Consider the following 25,423-nt stretch of genomic DNA (forward strand, 5'->3'; position numbering starts at 1 on the left):
TGGTTTTCATAGTCGCTTTACTTCCAAAAAAAAGAAATGTCCTCCATTTAGAGAATGATGTGGTTTCACCCAACGCTCTCACTGGAGGGCCTCCTGAGGGTGGGGGCCGGGCTTCGTTCTGGAGACAGCGTCTGAGCCAGCTGTCCCCGGGGTGACCAGAAGGGGACTGGCGGGGGAGGGTTAGTCCTGCAGTTTGCGCTCGCATCTCTTCTCCAGGTCGGCCATCTCTTTCAGGAGCAGGGCCACGGCGAACCTCAGCTCCTGGAACTTGGCCGTGGGGACCTCGAAGAGGTGTGCGGATCCATCCGAAAGCTTCAGCTGCATCAGGACGCTCGGCTGCAAGGAGCGGGTCAGGGCGCTGGTGGAGATGGCCACGTCCACCCTCCACCTAAAGTCGACAACGTGGGGCAGCCAGGCTCCTTGCTGCCTGGCCACAGAGTCAAGGAGAGGCCGCTGGCTCCCAAACACCACACTGGCCAAGTCCACAACCAGGTCCTGGGGGATGCAGAGCTCCTGGAGCTGGTTCTTGAAGGCATCAGGCTTCAAGCTGGCCGGGGGCAGCCGGAGGGCCTGCTGGAGCAGGGTGTGTATGCCAGCAATCAGGGCACCCAGTCGCTCCTCAGGCAGGTCTGCACCAGCCCTGAGGCGTTGCACAGCCTCGCGGCAGTCTTCTCCCTGCAGGCTGCTGACCACCAGCTTCAACAATCTTCTGAACGTGCCCCTGTCCAGGTCTCCCAGGAGCCGCAGCATGGATGCCACCTCTGGGGGCAGCTGGGTCCCCAGGAAACTCACCCGGCCACTGTGACTGTCAGCAGGGTGATGCAGGTATGGAGCTGCAGAACCCACAGCAGACATCGCTGCTTCCTGCTCTTTGATCAGCCAGCCCAGAGGAGAGCTCCCAGCTGCAAGTGCCTGGAAAGAGGTGTGGGAGAGAAGCCCAGTGACTCCCATGGCCTTTGGGCCAGCAAATGAGGACCAATATGCTCTCCACCTGCCTAATGCTGACATCAGACGTCGGCAGGAGACAAGCAAGAGAACCGAACCACAGGGGAGCACGCATAAGTTCAAATAAATAACAGATGAAAGAATGAAGGAGAAAAAAGGTCCAGAAAGGAGTTCCTGCTGTGGCTCCACGGGATGGGCGGCGTCTCTTAAGCGCCAGAATGAAGAGTCTATCCTCACCCAGTCCGACACGGTGGGTTAAAGGATCCGGGTTGTTGCAGCTGCGGTCAAACTGATGTGGCTCAGATCTGATCCCTGCCCGGGGAACTCCATACCCAGAGGGCAGCCGAAAAAAGGTGTGTGTGTGTGGGGGGGGGGGGTTTCCAGAGAATACAATGACACAAAAGCCACTGCCGCTACCACAGATGACTCCAGGACCAGTCTACTAACTATTCCACCTGCGAGCCTCACGACTCTGCAAGAGCAGGTTATTGTTCTCAACCTACCAACGAGGAAATCTAGGCTCAAACAAATGCCCGAGTCAAGGACTAGAACCCAGGCTCATCTACTCAGAAGTCCCTGCTGTTTTCACCACAGCATGAGGGGACCAGACGGCGACCCCCAGGGTAGGAGGGGCTGAGGGGCGTGTGACAACAAACTTTAGGTGCAGTCCCTGAAGGAAGAGCTCGTCTCAGTGACCAACTCCAACACGTGCCTATGCACGAGAGCACCGCCCATAATAATCGCCTGGGTGCTGGAGGAGGGCGGTCACAAGCCCATCACAGCCCTTGGTCCTCACAGCGCAGCGGAAAGGGGGCCTGGGGGGCCGGGGGCGGAGCTCGGGGGCACAGGGAACTCTCCACTGGCTTCGCCGCAGCCCACTCCCACCGGAAGGCCAGGCCCCTAATGCTGGCTGTCAACTACCGCCCAGTGCCAGAACGCGAGGGTTCTCCCTGGGGACCCGGCCAGGATCGGGAGAGCATTTTACTGCCCGCCACCTGACGCTCAGGCCCGGCTCCCCGGAGGCCAGCCCGCTACCCTCAGCCGACCCTTGCCCCGCCGCCGGCCTGGAGGAAGGAGCGCGCCTGGGCGGCCACCCAAGCGCGCCCGAGCCGCCGCGCCCCGGCCGCGGTCAGCGCGCTCGGGTCCCGCCCCGACCTGCCGGACAGGCCGATTGCCTCCAGAGCGTCCGGCGGCCAAGGGACCTGCACGAGTCCGCCGCCCCGCGCGGCAGGGCCACCCACTCCCAGTCCCGCCGCCCGCGCCTCCCACACACCTGGCGAGCGGTGCAGAGCAAAGAGCGGCAGGGAGGCCCGGCTTCCGGAAGCGACCCGGAGGCACTTCCGGGCGGCTCTAGACCGGCGGGTGGCCCCGCCCCCGGGACCCGCGGCCGGAAGGGCGGGGCCTAGGCCTCCGGGTTCCTCCTGGGGATCCCGGTGGGCAAGGCGCGCTTCCGCCCTTCTCTGCGTGTCTGGTGGCGGCGGGAGAGGGGAAGAGCACGGCCGTGGCCTGGGGGGGCGGCTGCACGGTGATTGTGAGCGTACCTCGCCTCTCTGCTGTACGCTTTGAATGACTGAATTGAATAGGGTGTGCATTCGTCTCAATAAGGTGGTGGGGTTTGGGGTTTTTTGGTTTTTTTTGCTTTTTTAGGGCGGCACCCTCGGCATATGGAGGTTCCCAGGCTAGCGGTCGAATTGAAGCTATAGCAGACCTACACCACAGCCATAGCAACGCGGAATGTAGCTGTGTCTGTGACCTACATCACAGCTCACGGGCAACGCATATCCTTAACCCATTGAGTGAGGCCAGGGATAGAACAGCCGTCCTCATGGGTACTAGTCGGATTCGTTGGGGCTGCACCACCGGGGAACGCCAGTAAAGAGGTGTTTTAAGAAATCAGTGAGGAGTTCCCACATTGAACTGAATGTTTATTCCTATGTTGAAACCCTAATCCCACTGTAATGGTGTTTGGAGATAAGGCCTTGGAGAGGCACTCAGGTCAGGAGGGGAGCCCTCATGCATGGTCTTAGTGTCCCTTCAGAAGAGACCACAGGAGTCAGTGGGTGAAGGATCTGGCATTGTCATTGCTGTGGCTCCAGTTTGATCCCTGGCCCAGGAATTTCCATATACTTCAACACGAACAAAAAAAAGAGAGAGAAAGAGACAGAGAGCTGACTAGCTCTTTCCACTGTATGAAGACACCATCAGAATTCGGCAGTCTGCAGCCCGGTAGCTATCTTTCACTAGAATCTGACCATGCTGCCTCCTGATATCACACTTCCAGTTTCCAAAATTGTGCGAAGTTAGTTTCTGTTGTTTATTACCCACCCAATCTGTAGTATTTCATTATAGTACCCCAAACAGACTAAGACAAATAACAAGTGTTGGGAAGACATGGACAAAATGAAACCCTTCTACATGGTTGGTGGGAGGGGAGAGTGGTCCAGCTACACTGGAAAAGAGTTTTGCAGTATCTTAAAAGGTTAAAAATGTTCACTATAAAAAAAAAAAAGTTCCCGTCATGGCGCTGTGGTTAACGAATCCGACTAGGAACCATGAGGTTGTGGGTTCGATCCCTGCCCTTGCTCAGTGGGTTGACGATCTGGCGTTGCCGTGAGCTGTGGTATAGGCTGGGGGCTACAGCTCCGATTCAACCCCTAGCCTGGGAACCTCCATATGCCGTGGGAGTGGCCCAAAGAAATGGCAAAAAGACAAAAAAAAAAAAAAAAAAAGTTCACAATAGCCAAGACATGGAAACAACCTAAATGTCCATTGACAGATGAATGGATTAAGAAGATGTGGTATATGTACACAATGGAATACTACTCAGCCATAAAAAAGAACAAAATAATGCCATTTGTAGCAACATGGATGGAACTAGAGACTCATACTGAGTGAGGTAAGTCAGAAAGAGAAAGGCAAATACCATATGATCTCACTTATATCTGGAATCTAATATACGACACAAACAAACCTCTCCACAGGAAAGAAAATCATGGACATGGAGAACAGACTTGGGGTTGCCAAGGGGGAGGAGGAGGGAGTGGGATGGACTGGGAGTCTGGGGTCAATAGACACAAACCGTTGCCTTTGGAATGGATGAGCAATGAGATCCTGCTCTGTAGCATTGGGAACTATGTCTAGTCACTTATGATGGAGCAGGATAATGGGAGAAAAAAGAATGTATACATGTATGTGTAATTGAGTCACCTTGCTGTACAGTAGAAAATTGACAGAACACTGTAAACCAGCTATAATGGGAAAAAAAATTTTTAACTTTTAAAAAACTTGGAAATATTTATATAGCCCAGCAATTCCATCCCTGGTTATATGCACAAGAAAAATGAAGATATGTTCATACAAAATCTTGCATAAAAATCTTAGCAACATTATTCATAATAACCAAAGATATAAAAACACAAATGTACATCAGCTGGCAAATGCATGAGCATATTGTGTTCTATCCCCTCAATGGAACAGCATTCAGCAACAAAGAAGAGTGGAGTACTGGCATGCTAGGACATAGGGGAACTTGCAAAATACTGTGATGAGTGAAAGCTGTCCAGCTGAAGCGGGAAAGAGGCCAAAGCATCAGACAGGCACGGGTATGGAAAAGGCTTGGTGGACGTCCAGACCAAAGTGGCTGGCCCCTCTCATGTTATCTGTTCCAGTGTCCTATGATGAGAACGTGGTGGCTCAGAGGATCTCAGCATCAGGGACTGATGGCCTGGACTGTAGGACCCTGACCCAGGCTGGGTCCGTCAGAACCTCTCTGCCTGTGAGCACAGTGAGGGAAGAGCTCAGCCTTGAACAGGCTCGTTTATGCCAAAGGCTGCCCAGCCCCCCTCAGCAGATAAGCCCCTGGTGTACTCCAGGCTCTGGGTTTAGTCAGACCTCCCACTGCTCCCCAGGACGCTTAGGCCATAATTTCCGTACAGGTTAGCTTTGGCTTTCCTGGAACTTTACCTAAATGAAGATAAATAGTATATGCTCTTCGGGTCCAGCTCCACATAATGTGATTCTTTCATGCTGTTGCCGGCTGTCAGCAATCTCTTCCATTTTGTCCTAGAACAGACAGATGTGGCTTGGATCTGGCATTGCTGTGGCTGTGGCATAGGCTGGCAGCTATAGCTCTGATTCAACCCCTAGCCTGGGAACCTCCATATGCCTTGGTTTCGGCCCTAAAAAGACAAAGACAAAAAATAAAAAAAATAAAAATAAATAGAGCTGCTGTGAACTTTCATGTAGAAGTCTTTTGTGTATGTTTTCATTTCTCTTTGTTAAATGGTTAGGAATGAATTTCCTGGATCAGAACAGGTGTGTGTTTAGTTTTTGTTTTTGCTTTGTTTTCTTTTTTGGCCACCCCATGGCATGTGAATTTTGTTGTTGTTATTATTACAACTCCACTTTACTGAGTTATGATTGACATGTAAAAACTTGCGCATATTTAATGCATACAACTCGATGAGTTTGCAGACAAGTGTACGGCCATGAAACCAACACCACTACCACAAATAAACATGTCCGTCACCTCCCAGCGTTTCCTCCTGCCCCTTTATTATTATTACTTATGTGTGAAGAACACATGTAAGTTTTATCCTCTTAGACAACTTCAAGTGTACAGTGCAGTATTGTTATCTGTACAATGCTGTATATTTCTGGAACTTATTTCTCTTGTATAACTGAAACTGTAACCTCTGACCGTCACCTCCCCATTTCACCCTCTTCCAACCACCAGCATCCCTCCAACTCTCCCCATTTTACTGTTTCTATGAGTTTGGCTAATTAAAAAAAATTTTTTTATATTTTGTCTGTGCACACAGCATAAAAAATTTCTGGGGCCAGGGATCAAACTTGTGCCATACCAGTAACCAGAGCCATAGTAGTGACACCAGACTTAACGCACTGTGTCACCAGGGAACTCCTTTGAGTCCTATTCATCTTCTGTTTCTTAACTGGGTGGGGTTCACTTTGGGACAATTTATGAAACTGTACATTTATAATGTCCGTACGTGTCTTTTTCCTTTTTCGGCTGCACCCTTGGCACACGGAAGTTCTCAGACCAGGGATCAAATCTGAGCTGCAGCTGGGAGCTACACCACAGTTGTGGCAACACTGAATCCTTAACCCACTGCGCCGCAGAGGGGAACTCCTTTTTGCACATTTTTATGTATGCTTATTAACCAATGACCAAAAAGGGTTTGTTTGTTTTGGACCACATCCAAGGCATATGGAAGTTCCTGGGCCAGGGATTGAATCCATACTGCAGCAGCGACCTGGGCCACTGCAGTGACAATGCTGGACACTTAACGCACTGTGCCACAAGGGAACTCCTAAAAGTTATTTTTAAAAAAAGGATAGTAGGTCCATTGTGTCAATTATCTCTGAGAGGTAGAATAAGATGAACACTAAAATATGCGTCAGAGTTCCTATTGCGGCTCAGTGGTAATGAACCTGACTAATATCCATGAGGACATGGGTTCAATTCCTTGCCTTGCTCAGTGGGTCAAGGATCTGGCATTGCTGTGAGCTGTGGTGCTGCAGCTCTGATTTGATCCCTAGCCTGGAAACTTCTGTATGCTGTTGTGTGCCATTAAAAAAAAAAAGAAGGGGAGTTCCCATCGTGGCTCAGTGGTTAACGAATCCAACTAGGAACCATGAGGTTGCAGGTTCGATTACTGGCCTTGCTCAATGGGTTAAGGATCCAGCGTTGCCGTGAGCTGTGGTGTAGGTTGCAGACGCGGCTCGGATCCCGCGTTGCTGTGGCTCTGGCGTAGGCCGGTGGCTACAGCTCCGATTCGACCCCTAGCCTGGGAACCTCCATATGCCGCGGGAGCGGCCCTAGAAATAGCAAAAAGACACACACAAAAAAAGACGAAAATTAATTATAATAACATGATAACTTAAAAAAATAATAAAACGCACGCACTGGTTTTAGCAAAAGGGAGGTCATTAGTGCAGGGAACAGCTCTGTACATTTCCACACTGGCCATGTGGCCAAGGCTGAGTTGCAGCCTGAGCTGAGTCTTGGCAGAATGCCGGAGGCTCCCTGGAAACAAAGGAAGACAATCAATCTTGTAGAATCAACTGTGATGCCGTCTTTACTGGACTTTCCATTTTGTTTCCCTTGGGGTACAGCTGCAGAGCAAAGCTGCCTGGAGGTAGTTTGGTTTGGAGTTGATGCCAAGCAACAGAGGAATCTGCTGTCTGTGCTTCCTGTCATCTTGTGGGTCTGAGGAGCCTAAGAAATAAATGATCTGTCATTTGTGCTCCTTGCTGAGGGAATCTACAGAAATGTGGTCGTGATCCTGTCACCTGCTGTGCTGTTATGCATGGACTGTTTGCCCGGCAATTGGCAACCCTATAAGCTGGAGGTGTATCAATTCAGAAAGCCTCAGAAAATAAGGCAATCAAATATGTACTTTGCAGTCTTAAAACTAGAGTGATGTGCTTCCTTTCAGCCTTTTATCCTTTTATCCAAGTGCTCACCCAGTATTTACAGAATGCTTCCTACGCTCCTGCCGCTGCTGTAAGGCTGGTGGTTTCCTAGTGGACAAAACACAGCACTAGTACTACCTGATCTCATGGGGCTGCATACTCGGCTGCATTGATTTCAAGACTGCTCATCAGACCCCGCCAGCAGCAACACACTCTCCAGCCTGGCAGCGTTTTAATCCCGTGTGACGTCTCTGCACGGTGTTTAAAGTTTTGGATATCCTCCTGCTACCTGACTGCCTCGAGCTCAGACCTGAACCGGTGGCCTGATTCCAGCAGCGCGTCTGGAAGACAAGAGGGTCCTCGGTGTCACCTAACGTCCCTACCCTTACCCCGTCCCTTCCTCCTCCGAGTGACAGGTGTGATTTAAACACCTTCACTCTGCGTCCTTATTTGCGAGCTTGTGCTCGTTACCGACAGGAACGCAGCTGAGTGAGCCCCGCCGCCGGACTGGAGCGATCCGGCGACACGTGCGGCCCTGGAGACGGAGAGGAGGGCAGAGCGGGTCCGACTCGAACCTCCGCCCAGCCCGGAGCCAAGAGCAAGGCATAGCGGGACGGGTCCGCTGAACCCCGGCCGCCCGGAAGGGCGGGGCCGGGACCACGCGGCCGCTTCCGGCCGGATCGTCCCCGTGGGCCGTCCTGGGGCACCGGCTGCGGCGCCCTCCGCGGCCACCCGGCGGGGCGGGGCGTCCTGCGCGTGCGCAGCGCGGCCCGGGCGGCCCTGCCCCGCCGCGGGCTGACCGGTGCGCGCAGGTGTGCAAGCCGGTCGCGTGCGCTCGCCTGGGGCGCGAGCCTTAGAGGGGCGCCTGCCGGCGGGGCGCGCTCTAGTGCGGTGGGCGGGCCCCGGGGACCGAGGTGCGTCCGGGCGGAGCTTCGGGAGGTTTCAGCCAGGGTCGCGTTGGCCAGGGGCCGCCGCGCGGAGCTTTCAGGGGAGGCCTGCCCCGCGGAGCGTCGGCACCCAATGGCCTGGGGGCGCCGGAGAAGCGGCGGGCTGTGCCTGTAGCCCCGGGCGGCCGGAGCTCGCGAACCCGAGGAGTCACCGGGCCCGCAGGGCTGGGAAGAGGTCGGAGGGGAGTCTGTTGGCAGAATGAGGAAGCGACCGCAGCCTGGCCTAAGGAGCAGCCAGGATTGGGAGGCCGATTTGGAAGCTGGGGACCAAGCGGTGAGAAGGACGCAGGCTTCCAGCTGCACCCTCAGTAGCTCAGCCCACCCGGCCGCCCAGTCCTCTCATCCTGTTGGTGGGGTGCGGTTCTTTGCTTCAGGTTGTCCTGGGACGCTGGGTCACTGGAGCTGCCAGCTTGCACCCTCACCTCCCGGCCCCACTGGGCCCACGAGGGCCATTTGGGCCCTTGCTCCCCCATTCTAGGGAGTTTCAGTGGGATTCTGGCCAGTCCGACTCGCGTTGGCTTGTGATTGCCTCTGACCCGCAACGTTTATGAGCGACTTTACGCGTGGCCCCAGGAGGCCACTCCAGGAACCCAATTCTGCCGTCCTTCACCAGGCCCTTGGAAGCTAATGGAGTGACTGAATGGTATTGAATGGGTCTGGGTGTGGGCCTCTGCCCCTTGACGGTGAGCTGGGGGAGGCCGGGCCAGGGCTGCCCCCTCAGGTCCCGAGTCTTCCCTAAGATCCCACTCCCCCAGGATGGCTGCCACACTTGGCTTCTGGCGCCCCAGGTGAGTTCACCTTCCTCCCTGTCCTCCCCCCTCTGGAGCGGTGAGCCCAGCACGCCGAGAAGCCAGGAGCCCTAGCACCCCAAGGACAGGGCTCTGGGATCCAACCCCCAACCCCCCCCCCCCCCCCCCCCGCCAGAGGGCTGCTGGGGGACTAGCTGGGTCTCAGGACGGAAGAGGGCAGCTGGCCCTCTGGCTGACCACCACAGGTCCACCCAGTGGGCACAGCCCCGCGGGCAGCACCCACCTGTCGTTGCAGGAGGTGGTGCCGCTGACCTTCCAGGACGTGGCTGTGTACTTCTCTTGGGAGGAAGGGCGGCAGTTGGGCCCAGACCAGCGGACGCTATACAGGGACGTGATGCTGGAGAACTACGGGCACGTGGCCTCGCTGGGTGAGGCTCTCCGCCAGCTCACGGTGGGGCCTCTAGGGAGCTGGGGACGCTGCTTGCCAGTTTGGAGCTCAGAGAAGAGGGTCCTGCCCCTCGTCCCCAGGTTCCAATCTGGTCTCTGCATATTCCTCATGCGAGTGCTTGCCTTTGTCTCAGTTCTAGAGACTTCACTTCGAGATGCCCATAGCCACCTGGGTCCCCTGACCAGGGAATTCTTCTTCCGTGCTCATTCTCAGCCCTCCTGCCCTGACCATGCCCTCTCCCCTGCGCACACTCACCCAGTGCCTGCCCCTCCACAGGACTCCCTGTGTCTAAGCCAGAGCTGATCTCCCAGCTGGAGCAAGGTGAAGAGTGGTGGGTGCTGGGTCTGCTACGAGCTGAGCAACAGGAGGTTTTGAGCAGGACAGGTGAGAGGGGGGTTGGGGGCTGGCTAGGGTGATCTCCCCAGCCACCTCCAGAGCTAGAAGAGGGGGCTGGTTGGGTGAGGAGCCTCATTCCCAAGTCCTGGGTGTGATCTCAGGCAGACATTGCACAACATGTGCACTCAAGCTCGTGCACACCTTTTTTTTTGGGGGGGGGTGTCGGCTTGCTCTTTGTGTATAGGCAATTTTGTTTTGTTTTGTTTTTGCTTTTTAGGGCCACATCCAGGGCATATGGAAATTCCCAGGCTAGGGGTCAAACCAGCCTATGCCACAGGCACAGCAACGCTAGATCTGAGCTGCCTCTGCAAACTACAGCACAGTTCATGGCAATGCCAGATCCTTAACCCACTGAGTGAGGCCAGGGATTGAACCCTCATGCTCATGAATATTAGTTGGGTTCATTTCCCCAGAGCCACAACAGGAACTCTGTGTGTTGGCTAATTTTGGAGTGGAGATTCTGGATTGTGTTATTTTTCTCTGAAGAGTGTTGTTTTTCTTTGTTTTAACAGCTAATTTTCATAGCTGAGCTTAAACTGAAAACTCTGGTGCCTTCAGGTCGCTTTTCTTAGCTGGGCCACTTTGAGTCTGTTCTGTGGGGGGGTGGTTCTGGGGTTGGTGATGCAGGTGTGAAGAGCTTGGGGCTGCTTTTCTGGCTCTGTCCTTCCTCGGAATCTCCCATTGTCTCTGGAGTTCACAGTGCCCAGCTCCCATCTCTGGCTCCTGGAGCCAGAAGTGCCGTGTGTTTTACTCCCTGTGCCCCTGCCTCTGCGCATTGTCAGTGTGTACTTAGCCTCAGGCTGGTAGCCAGGGCAGGGACTTAACCTGTGGGACTGTGCACGTCCACAGCGCACAGTGACTTGGCCATTCCAGCGCCTTCAGGTGGTTGCCTTTTGTGCTTTGTCCCCGTTTATAGCTCTTCTCTGCCGTGGGGGGCCATTCCAGCAGTGTGTTTGTCATCATACTTAGAAGCAGGAACCATATGTGGCCTTTATGCTTGAAAGATAGCCTGGCTGGACCTAAAACCCTTGGCTCACATTTCTTCTTTTGAATAACTTGTAGATCTGTTCCGCAGTCTTGTGGGACCAGATAGAGCTGATACCATACCACTTTCTTTCCTATTTATAGATGAATTGGTTTCCTCCCCCAAGTGTTCCTCTAATTCCTCTTTTTTTTTCCCTAGGGTTGCACAACTTCCCTAAGCTGCTTATGTGATCATTAAAAACAAACCAAAACAAAAAAAGGAAATGTGTGTTGAATTTTATTAAAATTTTTTTCTTTATTTTAATTTTTTTAGGGCCGCACCCACAGCATATGGAAGTTCCTAGGCTAGGAGGGTCAAATCGAGCTGCAGCTGCTGGCCTACACCGTGGCCATAGCAACTCAGAATCTGAGCTGCATCTATGACCTACACCACAGCTCATGGCAACACAGGATCCTTAACCCACTGAGCGAAGCCAGGGATCGAACCCGCAACCCCATGGTTCCTAGTCAGATTTGTTTGTACTGCGCCACAACAGGAACTCCTTGTTAATGTTTTTTGTTTGTTCGTTTTATTTTTTTTTCATTTTTTCTTTTCCTCGTGTTTGTTTTTATAATGATTTTTATTTTTTCTATTATAGTTGGTTTACAGTGTTCTGTCAATTTTCTACTGCACAGCAAGATGACCCAGTCACATATATGTATACATTCTTTTTTCTCACATTATCATGCTCTATCATAAGTGACTAGATATAGTTCCCAGTGCTATGCAGAATCTCATTGCTCTTGTTAATGTTTTATTTAGGGTTTTTGGGTTGATAATTGTGAAATTAACCTTAAAATTTTCTTTCTCACACTGTTGTCAAGTTTTGGTATCAAAGTTGTATTAACCTCATGAAAGGAGTTTGAGCATGTGTTATGTCTTTCTATGGGCCATTAACCTGCTATGCCACAGCAGGAACACCCAAGATTTGGGGATTTTTTCTTTGTTTGTTTGTTTGTTTTCATTTTTGGTGGTCCCATGGCATATGGAGCTCCTGGGCCAGGGATCAGATTGGAGCCACAGTCATGACCTAAGTCACAGCTGCAGCAATGCCAGATCCTTAACCCACTGTGCCAGGCTGGGGATTAAACCTGCATCCCAGTGCTCCTAAGACACTGCCAATCCTGTTGTGCCACAGTGGGAGCTCCCCAAGTATTTTTTAATTTAGGCATGTACATTGTTTTCTTAGACACAATGCTGTGGTACACTTAATAGAATATGGTATTGTGTGAATATGGCTTTCGCATGTACTAGGAAACCAAGAAATTGGTGTGACTTGCTTTATTGTGACACTTGCTTTATTGCATGGTCTGGAGCCACCTGGGAGTATTGCCAAGGTTGTCTGTATTCTTCTAAATTTATTTATTTATTGTCTGTACCTGAAGCATGTGGAAATTCCCAGGCCATGGACTGAACCTGTACCATAGCAGTGACAACACAAGATCCTTAATCCACTGAGCCACTAGGGAACTCCTGTAGCAGCTTTTAATAGATTATGGATTTTCTTTCTTTCTTTTTTTGGTCTCTTTTAAGGGCCACACCGGCAGAATGTGGAGGTTCCCAGGCTATGGGTCATATTGGAGCTGTAGCTGCTGTCCTACACCACAGCAACTCCAGATCCTTAACCCACTGAGCAAGGCCAGGGATTGAACCCATGTCCTCATGGATGCTAGTCAGATTCGTTACCAGTGAGCCACAACAGGAACTCCTTTGGATGTTATTTCTGATGTGTGTTTCTCCCGTTATGTTTTGTGTAACAGATTCTGTGATTGGGACTGAGAAGGAGTTATTCATTCTAAACCAGAAATGTTCTGAAGAAGTGAAAACACCAGAATTGATATCAACAACATTCTCAAGGGGTAATCCACAAGCATCTAAGTTACAGAAAGCTTGGGACATTGAGAATAAACTAGAAGAACACCTGGGAAATCCTTTTGGGGAGAGTTTGAAGAAACCCCATCTTCACAAGAGAGTTTTCAGCAAAGAAATTTTCATGTGTAGGCAAAGATCTCCGGGAGAAAGAATCCAGAAATGTGGTACATTTGATAGAAACTTGAGTCTGAACCAAAATGTTGTTAGACTTCAGAAAACTAGAACAGGAGAAAGAGGTTTTAAATGTGATATCTGTAGCAAAACCTTCAAATATAATTCAGACCTAAGTAAACACCAGAGGAATCACCCTCGGGAGAAACCATATGAGTGTGGTCAATGCGGACGAACCTTTACTCACAGCTCAGGACTTATTCTGCATCAGCAGGTTCACACTGGAAACAAACCATTCAAATGTAATGAATGTGGGAAAAAGTTCGGTCTTCATTCCTACCTCCTTCTTCACCAGAGAATTCACACTGGGGAAAAACCTTTTGGATGTAGTGAATGTGGGAAGGCTTTCAGTCGGAGCTCAACTCTCATTCAACATCGTGTAACTCACACAGGAGAAAAACCGTACAAATGTAACACATGTGGGAAAGCCTTCAGCCAGAACCCGCAGTTAGCACAGCATCAGAGAATTCACACTGGGGAGAGACCCCATGCATGTAGTCAGTGCGGGAAGGCCTTCCGTCGAAGTTCAAGCCTTATTCAGCATCAGAGAATTCACACTGGGGAGAAGCCCCATAAATGTAGTCAGTGTGGCAAGACCTTTAGTCAGAGCTCAAGCCTTTTTCTCCATCACAGGGTTCACACTGGTGAGAAGCCCTATGCATGTACTGAGTGTGGTAGAGCTTTTGGTTTTAACTCCCATCTTACTGAACACATACGGATTCACACTGGAGAAAAACCCTATGTTTGTGCTGAGTGTGGCAAAGCCTTTAGTCGGAGTTCAACTCTTGTTCAGCATCGGCGAGTCCACAGTGGGGAGAAGCCCTACCAATGCCCTGACTGTGGGAAAGCCTTCAGTCAGAGCTCACAGCTTGTCCTGCACCACAGAGTCCACACGGGGGAGAAGCCCTATGAATGTGGTGATTGTGGGAAAGCCTTCAGCCGGAGGTCCACCCTGACTCAGCATCAGAAAATTCATTCTAGGCAGAACCCTCACGAGTGCAGAAAATGTGCCGCAGCCTGTGTTCATGGCTCCAGCCATAGGCCACGTGGATGGATCCACACTGGAGAGAAACACTCTGTGTATGACAGATGCCATGGCACAAACCTTGTTCTGCATTGGACGGTTCACTCTGGTGAGAAATCCTTTAGGGGTGATGAACGTTGTAAACCTTCCAGTCCCAGCACACAACCCACCAAACACCAGAAAACTGGTGCTGGGGAGAAGCTCTACAAAAGTCAAGATTGTGGAAACTCCTTCAGTCAGGGCTCAACCCTTACTGAATATGAGGTAACTCCTGCTGGTGAGAGGTCTTATTGTTGTCATGTGTGGGAGCACCTTCAGCCAGACCTCATGACACACAGCATCAGCAAGTCCACGTGCGAGAGACACCTTTAAATGATGAATCTGAAAGATACTTTATTCATAGTAAAAAGATTTTCCAAGAAAGACACTTTTAATGGGATAAATGTGGGGAACAGTTCAGCATTTGTCTATTTTGTATTGGGTAGGATGGTAACATGGAAGTCAAGTAAGAAGATCAAAATATTAATAGCAAAGCAAAATAAACAGTTCAGATATCTAAGTCATTACGTTTGGAAGTAAATAATTCATTCTGGACAATAAGCTTTCTGTGCAGAGGTTACCATTGTGCTAGAAGGTGACTGTGTGCCCAGGTTACCACCAGATACTCAAAATGTATGAGTGCAGGACAAGAGAAGCGAGTTCACCCATCAGTTCTGTCTGCCCTACCTGCTATATTTCCCTGAGTCTCTGCCTTCCTATTTAAGCCCTGACTTGAGATTTTTAGTTTCAGTCCTACACATCTGCCTCTAAATGCGTTCAGAAAACCTGCCCAGCAGGGTATGTTCAAGCCTTATTCTCTGCCATGCATGGCTCATCACCCGACCAACCCACAGGTGGGAGTCCCTGTCTCGCTTGGAACCTCAGTGTTTGCATTTGTAAAATGAAAGCTTATTTTTTAATTTCAAGATGCTCTAAAGGAGTTCCCGTCGTGGCGCAGTGGTTAATGAATCTGACTAGGAACCATGAGGTTGCGGGTTCGGTCCCTGCCCTTGCTCAGTGGGTTAATGATCCGGCGTTGCTGTGAGCTGTGGTGTAGGTTGCAGACGTGGCTCGGATCCTGCGTTGCTGTGGCTCTGGCGTAGGCCGGTGGCTACAGCTCCAATTCAACCCCTAGCCTGGGAACCTCCATATGCCTTGGGAGTGGCCCAAGAAATAGCAACAACAACAACAACAACAAAAGACAAAAAGACAAAAATAAATAAATAAATAAATAAATAAAGATGCTCTACAGTTTAGCCAAGGAGGGTAGCTGAGGCAGGTGTGACCTGGGACCCTTTGCTTCAGGGCTTGCACCTGAAAAATGTCTCCTCAAGCAACACAATACAAAGTAACTGTAAGGGACTGAGAACAGCTGTGTGCATGCACAGCAGGGGCGAATTATGAACAAGATACCAAAAGACCAAAAACTGTGTCAGGAGCAAACATGGGGTACTACAGATGCACCCTGCACACAAGGCCAACAAGAGGGTGGGCAGGCCTCCTAAGCCACCCCTCTAGCCTGACCCCTGGGCGCTCCTATATAATGAACCAGCTCACTGCCACCCCCCCCACCCCCCACCCACCCACACACACACTCAGGGAGTGAGCAAGGAAACCTGTTGCTCAGTTTTGCTCCCTTCTGCTATAGCGGAAGCTCCAGTAAAGACTTGCCTGAATTTCTTGTCTGACCTCTTACCAATTTCTATTGATTAGGGAACCCAAAAACCCTGGTCAGTAACACCTCGGGCTAGCAAGGCAGGGGCTGCCAAGTAGCTCTACTTTTGAAAATTGTGATCACTGATACCAGGTTTATTGGGACAAGAGTGTTAATAGGAAAAGTCATGGTTAAGCACCAGGGAGAGAGGCAGCACCCAGGGACTAAAAAACAGAAATGGAAATCAGAGCTTCAAACGTGAAAATGAAGCTGTAGCAGTTCGGGGCGGTGGGGGGGGCTTCCCTATGTGGAGACAATACATGAGGCCTGACTTCCTCCAGGATGATAGTGGGAACATAAGCTCATATCCAGCACTGAAGCCCCTGAGTGCTCTGCCATCTGTGTAAAGAAAAACTAGAAAAAATCCACTTCCTTGCACAGAGGTGCTGGACAGTCTCTATGAGGTGAGGAAATGGAGCCGGGAGTGCAGGGCTGGCAAAGTGCCTCAAGTTCAGCAGGAGCAGAAGAAATTGTAATATCCCAAGCTGAAGTGGAGATCCACAGACAAGCTTTGGAGATACGGAAAACACCTAGAATCAGATATTTCAAAACTAAGAATGAAAATGCCTGCCCCTCCCTGCCAAAAAAAAGGGGGGGAGAAATGCAATGAAAGATCAAATGAAGGGAGGAAGTTATGAAAAGGACAGCTCTTCAAGCCATATATTCAACTTACTTCTAAATAGTTCAGGAAAAGGGAGTTCCCGTCATGGCGCAGTGGTTAACAAACCCGACTAGGAACCATGAGGTTGCGGGTTCGATCCCTGCCCTTGCTCAGTGGGTTAACGATCCGGCGTTGCCATGAGCTGTGGTGTAGGTTGCAGACGCGGCTCGGATCCAGCGTTGCTGTGGCTCTGGTGTAGGCCGGTGGCTGCAGCTCCGATTAGACCCCTAGCCTGGGAACCTCCATATGCCGCGGGAGCGGCCCAAAAAATAGCAAAAAGACAAAAAATAAATAAATAGTTCAGGAAAAAATGAGAAATGGTAAAAGTGGTGAAAGTTTAAAAATTGGTGAATCTGATTTAAGGTTATGTGGGAATTATCTGCATTATTGTAACTTTCCCATAAGCTTCAAATTATATCAAAATACAAAGTTTAGGAATTCCTGCTGTGGTGCAGCAGGTTAAGGATTGGGTGTTGTCTCTGCAGCAGGCTTGATCCCCAGCCGAGTGCAATGGATTTGTAAGCAGGGCTTATGTACAGAGAAATGAGACACCAAGGCTTTTTACCAGGAAGCAGTGTTTATTCCTGCTGGCACTGGCTTAGTGGATTACTATCGAGGCTGAGCCTCCAACGCATCAGGGCACCACCTTATATTCCCGGCTTGTTTTCTGGCTACATCTAAGTTTCTTTGTCTCCCTTATAAGGTACTCTATACATTTTGAGCAGAAAGTTATAGATCCTCCTGTGCTTAGGGACACAGGTTATGCTACATTGTCGCAGGGCTGCCATGCGCGCCCAGGTTGCTGGTGCAGCCAGTTCCCTTCCCTTTGATGTGGGAAGGCCCTTTCCCCCTTCCCACCACAGGTTAAGGATCCATTGAGGCCTCAGCTACGCCTCAGATTCCATCCCTGATCTGGGAACTGCCGGAACTGCCGTATGTTGTGAGTGTGGCTGAAAAATAGAAATAAATGATTTAAATAAAGCAGTTCCTATCATGGTTCAGCAGAAATAAATCCAACTAGTATCCATGAGGGCACGAGTTTGATTCCTGGCCTCCCTGGGTGGTTCAGGGATCCTGCAATGCTGTGGTGAGGTGTGGTGTAGGCTGCAGAGGCAGCTCGGATCCCCCCCTGGCTCCCACTGAACCCCTAGCCTGGGAACTTACCTATGCGGTGGAGGCGACCCTAAGAAACAAAAAATAAATAAAAATAAAAATTGACAGGGATTTGAACAGGATCGCTGCAAAGAAGTCATTCAGATAGTCTCTAAGCACGTGAAAGGATGCTCAACCTAATTAGCTTTCTGGGGAGGTCTCTTGCGGACAAAGGGTTAACCATCCTATGCTATCACTACAGTGGCGCGGTTCCATTCCCTGGCCCGGGAACTTCCACAGCCGCAGGTGCGGCCAAAAAAAATTGGTTCTCAGGGAAACGCAGGTCAAACCACAAGGAGCTACCCCTCACACGGCCTAGCGGGCTGTAAACAAAAACATGGACAGCAACCCGCAATGACCAGGTCTGAAGACTGGCGCCCTCGCGTAGAAGGTGGACGCGGGGCGGGACGTAAGCGGGGCGGCTCGCCGGGAGTCCGGCAGGAGCTAGAGAAGTCAACCTGGAGAAACAGGATTTCAAGTCCAGACTAAGCTTTATTTGGAGGGCCTTCCCGAGACCGTGCGTACAGGGGAAGCCCTTCACCAACCACTGGCGCCGGACGCGGCGCCTCCAGGAGACCTGCCCGCGCGGCCCTCGGCTCACAGCGAGCCAAGGTCCGGGCGACGTCTGCGCGCCGGCCTTTCGGCGCCTCGGGAAGTGGCCCGGGGTGGGGCCTGCGCGTGCGCACCCCCCCCCCCCCGCCGCTCTAGGACCGGGGAAGACCATCGACTCGGTGGTGCTCGGCCGCCCAGCGCTCCGCCTTCCGCGGTGGCTGAGTGACCCGCAGTGGGGTCGACCGGCGCCCTGCAGGTGGTCTTTTAGCCCTGGACTTGGGGTCGTTAGGCCCCCAGCTCCGTGATCGGCCGCCGCTGCCGAAATGCGGAGGCGGCTTTGTGCCGGTGGCGCGGTGTGATGTGAGGTCTTATGGAGGCGGGCTCTGGATGTCCGGACTGGTTTTTTGGTGGGAGAGGCTCGACCGCCAAGAGCCGGAGGACGAGGCCTGCCGGGAGTGTCCAGCGGCTAGCGCACTGACTCCAGGCTTGGATACAGACGTGGGCGCCGGACGGGCACTGTTACGGCTGGGACACTTGGTCACCCAACTTGAAGAGGCCCTGCCCCTTGCCCCCGCCCCCCCGGGGTGGTTAAGGCCTGTGCAGATGAGGAGGAGGAGGTCTGAGAACTGTGGGGTCAGACCTTGGTGGCCAGGGCATTAGGATCCATGGGACTGGGTTCCACAGTTACCCTCCTGGACTAGCTGGGGTCGTGGAGGATGAGAGCTAAGTAATGCATGTAGAAAAAAGAACTCTCCATTCTGGCAGTGCCTGGGATGCTTCCGGGGGGTGCGGTTAAACATAAAATCTCTGGGTAGCCCGACCCCAGAAGCTGTAAGTCAGAACCTGGGTCTTGTCACTGATTCAGAGCATGACACTATTGCTGCCTTTGAGCATTAAGTGATGATAACAGTACCTGCCACTCCTTGACTGCCTGCCACATGCCATGCTGTGCTGAGTGCCTCACATGCACCAGGTAGATATTAACAGGACCATTTTACAGGTGAGAAAACTAAGGATGAGGGTTACTGAAACTGTTGGCGACTACATAATAAGGAATTCAGATCCATCCAAAACCCATGCTTCCGTAATTCCCGCCCCTTCACTCAGAACGGGTGTGGATGAGCATCTGTGAGGACCAAACAAGAGCCTGTAGGTGTGGCGCTGAACAGTTTCAAGTCGTTCTAAAGCTTCATCTGTCTGACACTTACTTCCCCAAAGGGCAAGAGCACGTGATTTTACCTTAGCAGAAACCTGATACCTCGTTAGAGAAAGTCTGAGGAAAACTCCATTCAGCTCTGACTCCACCCTTGAGAGGAAAGAAAATGGACACATGAAGATGGAGGTGCGTGCAGACACCACCCAGGCTCGGTCTGGGGGAGCCATGGCGAGACTGCTAGGGGCAGTGGCGCACCTGTTGCCCGATCCCGGCTGTGGAGATGGACATAGTGGCCATCAGTGCTTAGGGCCACTGAAGTTTGAATTCCATGACCCACTTCCCCATGTTGTGATTCCAGATCCCCCAGCTTCTCCTGAAATGCAAATGTTCAGAGAGGAGTGAGATCCTGGCACATGCTGACACCAGATAGGCCCTTGGCAAGCTCACCTATGCCCGGCTCTCTGGTATTCTGCACCACTTCCTGGAGTATAGGGACGTCTCAGCACAAGGGCAAGGCTGAGGAGCAGCCTCGGGCGGGTAAGCTTGACTCTGGACACAGGATCCACATGACGGAAATGGAGCACGAGTTTTCGATAATCAAGAAACTGATTTACGATCTCTGAGGACCAGGCAAGCCTTGGTATTACACCAGGATGACAGGTAAAATGAGCCCCACAGAGCACCTGTCACAGTCCCGATGCCTAGACAGCCGGAAGCGTTCCCTCCCTGATGTTGCCTTACTCCTCAAAAACACCTGGACTTCCTGTTGTGGCTCAGCACGTTAAGAACCCAGCTAGTATCCCTGAGGATTTGGGTTCGATCCCTGGCCTCACTCAGTAGGTAAGGATCCAGCGTTGCCAGTCACAGATGCGGCCTGGATCCCTGTTGCTGTGGCTGTGGTGTGGGCTGGCAGCTGCAGCTCGATTCAGTCCCAAGCCTGGGAACCTCCATATGCCGCAGGTGTGCCCCTAAAAACAGCAGCAGCAACAGAAATACCAAAAAACACTTCATGTTTCCACGGCCTCTGGGACGGACCACACTCTCCAGGAGACAAAGGCCAGGCCCTGCCTGCTCCAGAGTCATGTTCCCATCTCCCTGGCCCCTGGGAAGGTGCCTCTTGCCATGCTCCACCTCTGATGGTGCTGCTTCTGTCCCATGTACCATCATACTCCTGTCCTCAAGGCCGGTTCCAGTCCTCCTTCATCAAGCCTTCCTGGCTTTGGCCAGTGCCCCCCATGCCTGCCTGTGTTACCCAGGCAGGACGCAAGGAAGCAGTGACACGTGCAAGGGGCCCAGAATTTAGGACAACACTCAGAGGTCCCCCTTCCCACTCCCCTTATTTTAAAAAAAAGTTTTTTTGGCTGTACCTGGGGAATGTGGAAGTTACCAAGCCAGAGACTGAACCCAAGCCGCAGCAGTGACAATGATGGATCCTTAACCCACTGAGCCACACGGGGACATCTCTATCCTTAAGCATTCTGTATTTTTGCATGTTGGCATTCAGTTAATATTTTATGTAAGGCTTTCACATCTATATTTAAATTAAAGGGAACCTAATTTATCCCAAACGACCAATTGATCCCTCCCCCACCTCCCCTTTAACTTGTCCAATTTAACTTCTTTTTTTTTTTTTTTTTTTTTTTTTGTCTTTTTGTCTTTTTGTCTGTTGTTGTTGTTGTTGCTGTTGTTGCTATTTCTTGGGCCGCTCCCGCGGCATATGGAGGTTCCCAGGCTAGGGGTTGAATCGGAGCTGTAGCCACCGGCCTACGCCAGAGCCACAGCAACGCGGGATCCGAGCCGCGTCTCAACCTACACCACAGCTCACAGCAACGCCGGATCGTTAACCCACTGAGCAAGGGCAGGGACCGAACCCGCAACCTCATGGTTCCTAGTCGGATTCGTTAACCACTGCGCCACGACAGGAACTCCAATTTTTTTTTTTTTTTTTGTCTTTTTGTCTGTTGTTGTTGTTGTTGCTGTTCAATTTAACTTCTTAAACTTGTCCAATTTAAGAATCAAGACGATTGTGACCTAAGAATAAGTGAGATAGCTTTTCTCCTTTTTGGAACAACTTGTCCCAAAATAGGTACTATTTAAAGATTGATAGAATTCATCTATTAAACTGTTGCGAAAGAGGTAGTTTGTGGGTTGGGGAGGTATCTGCTTACTTTTACAAAGTCTTCAGTGAGTATTTGTCTTTGCTATAGACTGAATGGTTGTATCCCATCAAAATACTTGTCTTTTTGTCGTTTTTTGTCTTTTTAGGGCACATCTGCAGCATATGGAGGTTCCTAGCCTAGGGGTCTAATCGGAACTGTTGCTGGCGGCCTACACCACAGCCACAGCAATGCCAGATCCTTAACCCACTGAGCAAGGCCAGGAACTGAACCTGCCACCTCACGTTCCTGGTTGGATTCGTTTCCGCTTCGCCAGGACGGGAACTCCCCATCAAGATACTTAAGCTGAAACCTGGTCTCCAACATGGTGGTTTGAGAATGGGACTTTTGGGGGTGATTAGGTTGTGAGGGGTTAGTGCCCTTATGAAAGCGGCTGCAGAGACCCCTGTCCCATCTGTCTCGTGAGGTGACGTCTCTGAATAGGAAGCAGGTCCTCATCAGGCACCAAATCTGTCAGCGCCATTTTTTCTTTTTTAAAGCTGCATCTGCAGCACATGGCAGTTCCCAGACTGTGGGTGGAACGGGAGCCACAGCTGCCAGCCTATGCCACAGGCACAGCAACGCCAGATCCCCGACGCACCGAGGGAGGCCAGGGATCAAACTCTCGTCCTCATAGATACTAGTCAGGTTTGTTTCCACTGTGCCACAGTGGAAACTCCTGTCAGCACCTTAACCTTGGACTTCCAGCCTCCAGAACTGAAAGGAATAAGTTTGTTGCAGTAAGTACCCACCCAACCCTCCTGTGTATGTGAGGTCACCAAGTAGCAGTAGCATGAGTGTAGCTAGAAAATAAACAAGATCCAAGGACTGAGCCTTGATGCTGTTTAACATTGAGGAATCATGAAGATGAGGAGGAACGGGAGAGAATATTAAGAGGTAGCATGGGAGTTCCCGTCGTGGCGCAGTGGTTAACGAATCCGACTAGGAACCATGAGGTTGCGGGTTCGATCCCTGCCCTTGCTCAGTGGGTTAATGATCCGGCGTTGCCGTGAGCTGTGGTGTAGGTTGCAGACGCGGCTCGGATCCCGCGTTGCTGTGGCTCTGGCGTAGGCTGGTGGCTACAGCTCCGATTCAACCCCTAGCCTGGGAACCTCCATATGCCGTGGGAGCGGCCCAAGAAATAGCAACAACAATAACAACAAAAAAAAAAGACAAAAAAAAAAAAAAAAAAAAGAGGTAGCATGTGGAGAAGTAGATGGAAAGGCAGGTGAGTATTCTGGAAAATGAAGCGGAGGAAGCGGTCCAGATGGGAGAGAGAATCAGTGGTGGCGCGTGCTTCTCGTGGCTCCAGTAGGAGAACTGAGAGCCAGTGGATTCAGTGCAGCTGCGCTCCCATCCGTCTGTTCTCGGTCTTTTCAAATAACCAGCTATGGGTTTGCTGATATTCTGCATTTTGCTATCTTGATTTTTATAGGTTAGTGCTCTTAGCTTTATTGTTTCCTTCCTTCTTATTAATGTGTGATTGCTCTATTTTTTTTTCCAACTTCTGGAGTTGAACATTTAGCTTAAAGTTTCATTTGTTCCTATTCTCTGAAGATCTATTTAAAATTCCCTGTGGGAGTTCCCGCTGTGGCTCAGTGGTTAACGAATCCGACTAGGAACCACGAGGTTGCGGGTTCGATCCCTGGCCTTGCTCATTGGGTTAAGGATCCGGCATTGCTGTGAGCTGTGGTGTGGGTACAGACTCGGCTTGGATCCCGTGTTGCTGTGGCTCTGGTGTAGGCCGGCGGCTACAGCTCCAATTCAACCCCTAGCCTGGGAACCTCCATATGCCGCGGGAGCAGCCCTAGAAATGGCAAAAAGGCAAAAAAAATTTAAAAATTTAAAAATAAATGAATAAATAAAATTTCCTATGTTGCTTTAATTTTGTCCTAGAAATTTTGGTGTTTTTGAGTGTTCTTCAGCCCTAATTATTTAATTTTTTCTTCATTATTTCTCCTTTAATGAAGGGCTATTTATGATGCTTTATGGTGGGGATTTTCTGTATGACTTGCCAAAAACATATGCTGAATTTTCTATCTACTGCTGTTGATTTGTCTATCTCCCCATAAATCTATTCTTTATATACCGAAGTATATTTTTAATGCACATATTATTTGTATTATTTGTAGTCTTTTGTTAAACAGAATGTAATTCCCTCTGAGTTCCCATCGTGGCTCAGTGGTGAACGGATCCCACTAGGAACCATGAGGTTTCGGGTTCGATCCCTGGCCTCAGTGGGTTAAGGATCTGGCATTGCCGTGAGCTGTGGTGTGATTGCAGATGTGGCTCGGATCTGGTGTTGCTGTGGCTCTGGCGTAGGCCGGCAGCTATAGCTCCCATTAGACCCCTAGCCTGGGCACCTCTATGTGCCGCAGGCGTGGCCCTAAAGAGACAAAAAAACCAAAAAACAGAATGTAATTTCCTTTTGGCTCTTGTTAATGTTTTGAACTTGAATTCTGTGTTTGTCTGACATTAAAATTTCTACCTCAGTTTTATTTTGGTTCATTTCCCCCATGTATCTTTTTTTGTACTTTGATTTTTTCCCTTTATATAAATGCTCTCATCTATGTTAGACAGGGGGTGGGCAAGGAGAATGGAAAGGAAACATGTTGGCACTAGTAGGCCTGCATCTTTTTTCCAAGGAAACCCTCATCCACCTTCTCACTTCCTTAGCTGCCAGTTACCTAGAGTGGTCAAAGGCAAAGGATTGCAGAATGGTCCTTGGCCACCTCCTCGGGGCCCTGAATAATGTGTCAGGCATCTTTCTAGAAAGTGAGGACTTGGAACACCCGTTGTCCTCAGCCAAAATGCTGACGTTCTGCTCTGCTGCGAGTAGATGACACAGAGTCAGGTTCTTAGAGCCCTGGGCTTGCTCTGAGAACAGCAGTGCCCCCAGCAACAAAGGCGACTAGGAGGCTGGGTGTTCCTGACAGCGCAGCCAGGTGGTAGCAGGAATGTTTTCCATGGCATCAGAGGATGAGGAGAGCATGAAATAAAAACGGAATGATGTAGGAGTTTGGGATTAACCTATAAAATAGGCAAACAACACAGACAGGGAATTCCACTCAGTATCTTGTAATAACCTATTCTGAAAAGAATATGAAAAAGAATATGTATGCATAACTGAATCGCTTTGCTGTACACTTGAAACCAACATAACATTGTAAATTATTCTTTAATCAAAACCAAAACAGGGAGTTCCCGTCGTGGCGCAGTGGTTAACGAATCCGACTAGGAACCATGAGGTTGTGGGTTCGGTCCCTGCCCTTGCTCAGTGGGTTAAGGATCCGGCGTTGCCGTGAGCTGTGGTGTAGGTTGCAGACGCGGCTCGGATCCCGCGTTGCTGTGGCTCTGGCGTAGGCCGGTTGCTCCAGCTCCGATTCAACCCCTAGCCTGGGAACCTCCATATGCCGTGGGAGCGGCCCAAGAAATAGCAACAACAACAACAACAAAAAAGACAAAAAGACAAAAAAAAAAAAAAAAAAACAAACCAAAACAAACAAAACCCCCAACATGGTGAAGTGCAGGCAAGTTTTTGTGAAGCATGGCCACCAGCGGATATGAGGATCGGGGGGTGGGGTGGGAAGAAGTGGAGTTAAAGTTTTTATGATGAGAAATTTCAGAAGAGTTCCCTTGTGGCTCAGCAGGTTAAGGATCCGGTCTTGTAACTGCAGCAGCTTGGGTTGCTACTGTGGGGTGGGTTCAGTTCCTGGCCTGGGAACTTCGACATGCTGTGGGCACGGCCAGAAAAAGAGAGAGAGAAGGAAAGAAACATCAGAGTGTCTTTGAATGCTTGTGGAAATAATAGTGACAAGCAGGCGATGCAGCGTAGGAGAGAGCTGAGCAGCTCTGAGAGTGCAAGAGGGAGCAGGCTCCAGTTCATCAGAGGAGGCACTGCCTGGGACAGCAGCAGGGAAACACGGCCTGCACACATTCAGGAGGGGAGGGGCAGGGCAGGGACGGATGTGCCTTTGGGATT

General features: G+C 50.7%; 2 protein-coding genes and 1 long non-coding RNA gene across 3 annotated transcripts; 1 reads left to right on the forward strand and 2 right to left on the reverse strand.

Moving 5' to 3' along the window:
• COMMD5 (COMM domain containing 5) lies at window positions 1-2,316 on the reverse strand. Its single transcript, XM_003125430.5, has 2 exons — window positions 2,219-2,316; window positions 1-912 (listed from the first exon to the last, which is right to left on the reverse strand). The coding sequence occupies exon 2, from the start codon at window positions 853-855 to the stop codon at window positions 181-183; it is 675 nt and encodes a 224-aa protein (XP_003125478.1). The 5' UTR covers window positions 856-912; window positions 2,219-2,316; the 3' UTR covers window positions 1-180.
• Window positions 4,158-8,042, reverse strand: LOC102158405. Its single transcript, XR_002343681.1, has 3 exons — window positions 6,872-8,042; window positions 4,909-5,007; window positions 4,158-4,718 (listed from the first exon to the last, which is right to left on the reverse strand). It is a non-coding gene; the product is annotated as an uncharacterized LOC102158405 (long non-coding RNA).
• ZNF251 (zinc finger protein 251) lies at window positions 8,163-14,574 on the forward strand. The gene is given in 6 exon segments (XM_021090452.1): window positions 8,163-8,970; window positions 9,083-9,115; window positions 9,372-9,504; window positions 9,801-9,908; window positions 12,705-14,315; window positions 14,318-14,574. Coding segments are annotated over 6 exon segments (2,016 nt in total). The 5' UTR covers window positions 8,163-8,967; the 3' UTR covers window positions 14,446-14,574.

Source organism: Sus scrofa, chromosome 4 (genome assembly GCF_000003025.6).
Source record: "Sus scrofa isolate TJ Tabasco breed Duroc chromosome 4, Sscrofa11.1, whole genome shotgun sequence".
In the NCBI taxonomy this organism is placed as follows: Eukaryota; Metazoa; Chordata; class Mammalia; order Artiodactyla; family Suidae; genus Sus; species Sus scrofa.

Bases quoted from the DNA above. Each gene is read 5' to 3' on its own strand.
- COMMD5 (XM_003125430.5), bottom strand. From the start codon at position 855: ATGTCTGCTGTGGGTTCTGCAGCTCCATACCTGCATCACCCTGCTGAC.